Raw genomic sequence first — 4,151 nt, forward strand, 5'->3', positions numbered from 1 at the left:
TTTTTATTCTTTTACTTTGGACGAGGTTAGATACAAAATGTGTCTAAATGGGAATAATCTTTTTTCCATCAATTGGCATTTGAACTAGCAAAAAACTTTAAGGATGATAAATGTAGAGGGTATTATAATATGTTTGCATACATAATCCTAGATTTTCTATTTTTAGTAATTTACTCATGTATTGCATACTGCTGTTTCATGCCTTGTTTAAAAAAGAGAGATACATAAACAAAATAGAATTTGGGATAAAAAGATATTTTGGATGATGGCTTAACAGTGTGTAAAATATTTTCCAGGAGTAAGCCTGGGTGAAGGCACTGGTGCAACAATGTCAGATGATGAGGATGATCTGCAGATGGATTTCTCTCTCGATCAATCTGGTGGTGACGGCCATGACATGATGGGATTTGGTCCACTGCTTCCAACAGAATCTGAAAGGTCACTTATGGAGAGAGTTCGGCAGGAATTGAAGATTGAACTGAAACAGGTGATATTCTAAAAACCTTGTTGCAAAGGTCTAAGTATAAGTGGGCTCTTAAAACAAATAAACATGCAGCATTTGGATAGCCATTACTACTTATAAGTCTGTTCTTGCCATGAAGGGTAACAATTTGAGCACTTTTGGTTTCTGAAATTGAGGAATTAATTATAGAGAAGCCAACTAATGATGTCTTCAAATTCACCTTTGGACTTAATGAACGTGTGAGAGTAGACTATGATACGTCTATACTGTTTTTCAGGGTTTTAAGTCAAAAATTGAAGATGTTAGGGAGGAAATATTAAGAAAAAGAAGGGCAGGGAAATTACCAGGTGACACAACTACAGTTTTGAAAAATTGGTGGCAACAACACTCAAAGTGGCCTTACCCAACTGTAAGCAAGCAATCTCTCTTCTTTTCAATTTTTGCACAATCATGATGTTCAGATTTATGCTTGTTTGGTTTCTAGTAAACTGTTTTATTACGTTTGTTATGTAAATACAAAGATGTCTTGGATTTGTTCTATAACAACTAAATATTTAAAACGGGTGGTTATTTCAAAGACAAAGTGGAAGGACTTTATACATGTATCTACATTCTACATAATTTAAATGACACTGCCATATATTAACATAATAGATGAACAAACAATGTTAGCACCATAGCTACCTGATCACTATAACACACGGGAGATAATCTCATGGGAAAATTCACTTGTGAGTGGTTATGGGGTTGAGTAGATCCCCTATCAGTTTGTAACAAAAATAAGTGATTAATATTACATTCTCTCTTAAGGTGTATGTGATAATGTGATTGAGTAGACCCAAAAAGAGACTAATTGGTGTCTTGCCTTGGTAGTAAAAAATAATCCTTATAGATTAAATTCTAAGTATACCATATACTATCATATCTACACACACACACACACACATATATATATTTAAGAAAAACACTAATTCGTTCAAACTCCTTAACTTAGGTGTTTGGTTAAATGGCATAGAATAGATTATATTGAGGTCTTACAAAAATTTCTTAGTAAAAAATATTTTTGGTTCTTGTCACTAGGCAAACACAAAGAATTCAAATATTAATTGTTAGTTTGTGTGAATATTCAGTTAGCTTAAGTTGCAAAATTTCATAATCACAAATGAGGAATTTAGGCTTAAATTCTATTTACACAAAAAATTAATTAATATCTTTACATGATGATAAATCACAATAATCTTAGAGCGGACTCCATTGGTTTCAAATCCTATGGTTTCTATAAACAAATATCAATTATTGCTTTTGGTTCTAAGCTCATTGCCATGGTCGACACAAAGTGCCAAATATCTAACATACCAACCACATTAACACTCTATTGAAGTACGTGGAAGTACAGTGAAAAGACTTTGAACAGTAACTACAAGAGAATGCTACTTTAGCAAGTTTATCTCTGACACAATACTATTACTGCCATATATAATGCTATAACAAATCATAACGGCTGAACCTGGATTAACTGTACATCCTTGACATTAATGTTTTAATTAATTTCTGTAAATAAGCATGTAGTATATGACACATACAGGAAGATGACAAGGCAAAACTAGTAGAAGAGACAGGGTTGCAGCTGAAGCAAATTAACAATTGGTTCATCAACCAAAGGAAGCGCAACTGGCACAGCAACTCTCAGTCTGTTACCTCTTTAAAGTCCAAGCGCAAAAGGTAGAAAAAAGCTTATATATACTCTCCAAACCAGGAACCCAAAAAAAAGACCAACTTACTTTATGTCAATATGTAGCTGTTATTGACCATGGGAGGTAAATAGTCTGGCTGACTTTTGTACGTGGAAGCTATGAAGGAACCTTGAAAGTTAGTTAAATTCAAAATCAGCACCAAAAAAAAAAAAAGGTACAGGAATGTAATAGATGGAGTTTTAAATAACTTTCATATGAGGTTGTAACTTCATGGTTTTAACAGACAAATGTACTTTTTTTTTTCTAATTGTCTTTTACATTTGTGTTGCCTCTATTTCCACACACTTAAGTGAGCTAAGAGGCTGATCTTTCTGTAAAAAAGTTGCTGCAAACTTTCGATCTATTGAAAAAGTATTATTTACTGATACCAGTGCAGAAAGAAGCCTATAACTCTATAAGTAACATTGAGATCTGGTTTTGCGATTCAATAAAAACACACACTTTAGTGCTTATTACCCACTGGAAACCTTGACTTGGATTATGGATCTCCTTGTCATGAGAAAAGGTGGACGGAAACAACAGAACTATAATGGTAAATTATATCATGTAGTGACTAATGATAAGTACATTGCATTATTAATATTAAGCAGATAGCTATAAGCAATTTTGCTGGGAAATTTAGACCCTAGTTGCAAATGATTAACCAATTATATGCATAATCAATCAATTTAAGTTCAAGCAAAAGAGGTTGTTGATTTTATAAAAGACAATCTTTCAGTGGTACAATTAGTTTGTTTAGCAGTGGAAAGGTTCTATATATTGATGAGTGGAGTTTCAAACTAATTAAAATTAGTGATATTATTTAACTAGACTGGAAATTTTTAAAAAAAAATTAGTGATATTATTCCTAGGTTCAAAGACATCTTGCGATGCTGACAAATTAAAAAAGGGTATCAATCTTTAAAAGAAAAGATACAATCTGGACAGTAAAAGGAGTACATATCTAACAAAAATAAAATAATGCAACAAAATCACTTCTCTGAACATCACACCCCATGATAAGAATAAGACCTACAATCACTGAATCACCTACTAAACAAATCCCATTCATTCTTCAAAAAGTCCCTCCCATTTTTGTCGCTCGGTCAAAGAAACAAAACTCTTATTCTTCTTTCCCACAACCGCCGGATAGACACAGAGTTAACAAATCACAACTAAAAAACAATATAGATTCTTTCTTTCTCGTTAGCTGAAGTGGATTATTTTAATTAGTCTTCTTAAAACTTTACCTATAGAAGTAAGTCTTCATCAAATGGCTTTTTAGATGGGTTAGAATTTAACCTATGGCATATTGGGTACACATATCAACTGATTTTTTGTATAAGTTCAAGTTTTAAATCTTTATTTGGTTACAAATTTTTTTTATCAATTGAACTAATAGAATTTTTATTTTTATTTTTCATGTTTGTGTACTTAATGAGATTTAACTAATCCATGTACGGGCTGCATGACCAGATGCCATTAACTCTCTTTTGTCTAATCAGAAACCTTTTGTAGATGCACTTTTGTTTTTGCCATTTTACCAAAGATTTTGTAAAGTTGCCACTTGCCAGGCCCAATTTGGGGAAGCAGAATTATATTGGAGACACCTCGAATCCTCGATACCCATTTACAGAAACAATTTATTTTATTTTATATTTTTCTAAACCAGTAGTATTTTGATATTTTGGGCTACCTTGCTAATGGGCGGTCCACTATAACTGAGGACAGAACAAACAGAAATAGACCCTGGTTTATTGCATTGATATTCTTACATAGAAAAATTATAAAAATTTAAAAATAATATGCTTGGGAACACTAGTGGTGATAACTTATTAATTATTATATAGTCCATTTTATCATGTACCCTCAATTTGTTATGCGCACTCTAATTTCAGCCCAGTGGTTTGTGATAAGTGCATCAACTTAGTTGTTTTTTATTTTTTTTTAATCAT

The 4,151-nt window shown here is 32.3% G+C and overlaps 1 protein-coding gene across 1 annotated transcript; it reads left to right on the forward strand.

The window, feature by feature from the left end:
- The first annotated feature begins 269 nt into the window (after positions 1-269).
- Positions 270-2,582, forward strand: LOC111989291 (homeobox protein knotted-1-like 1). The gene is made up of 3 exons (XM_065766924.1): positions 270-487; positions 741-872; positions 2,049-2,582. The coding sequence occupies exons 1-3, from the start codon at positions 329-331 to the stop codon at positions 2,187-2,189; spliced, it is 432 nt and encodes a 143-aa protein (XP_065622996.1). The 5' UTR covers positions 270-328; the 3' UTR covers positions 2,190-2,582.
- Positions 2,583-4,151: the final 1,569 nt, after the last annotated feature.

The sequence above is a fragment of the Quercus suber genome, unplaced genomic scaffold, assembly GCF_002906115.3.
Source record: "Quercus suber isolate HL8 unplaced genomic scaffold, Cork oak 2.0 scaffold_756, whole genome shotgun sequence".
NCBI classification, from domain to species: Eukaryota; Viridiplantae; Streptophyta; class Magnoliopsida; order Fagales; family Fagaceae; genus Quercus; species Quercus suber.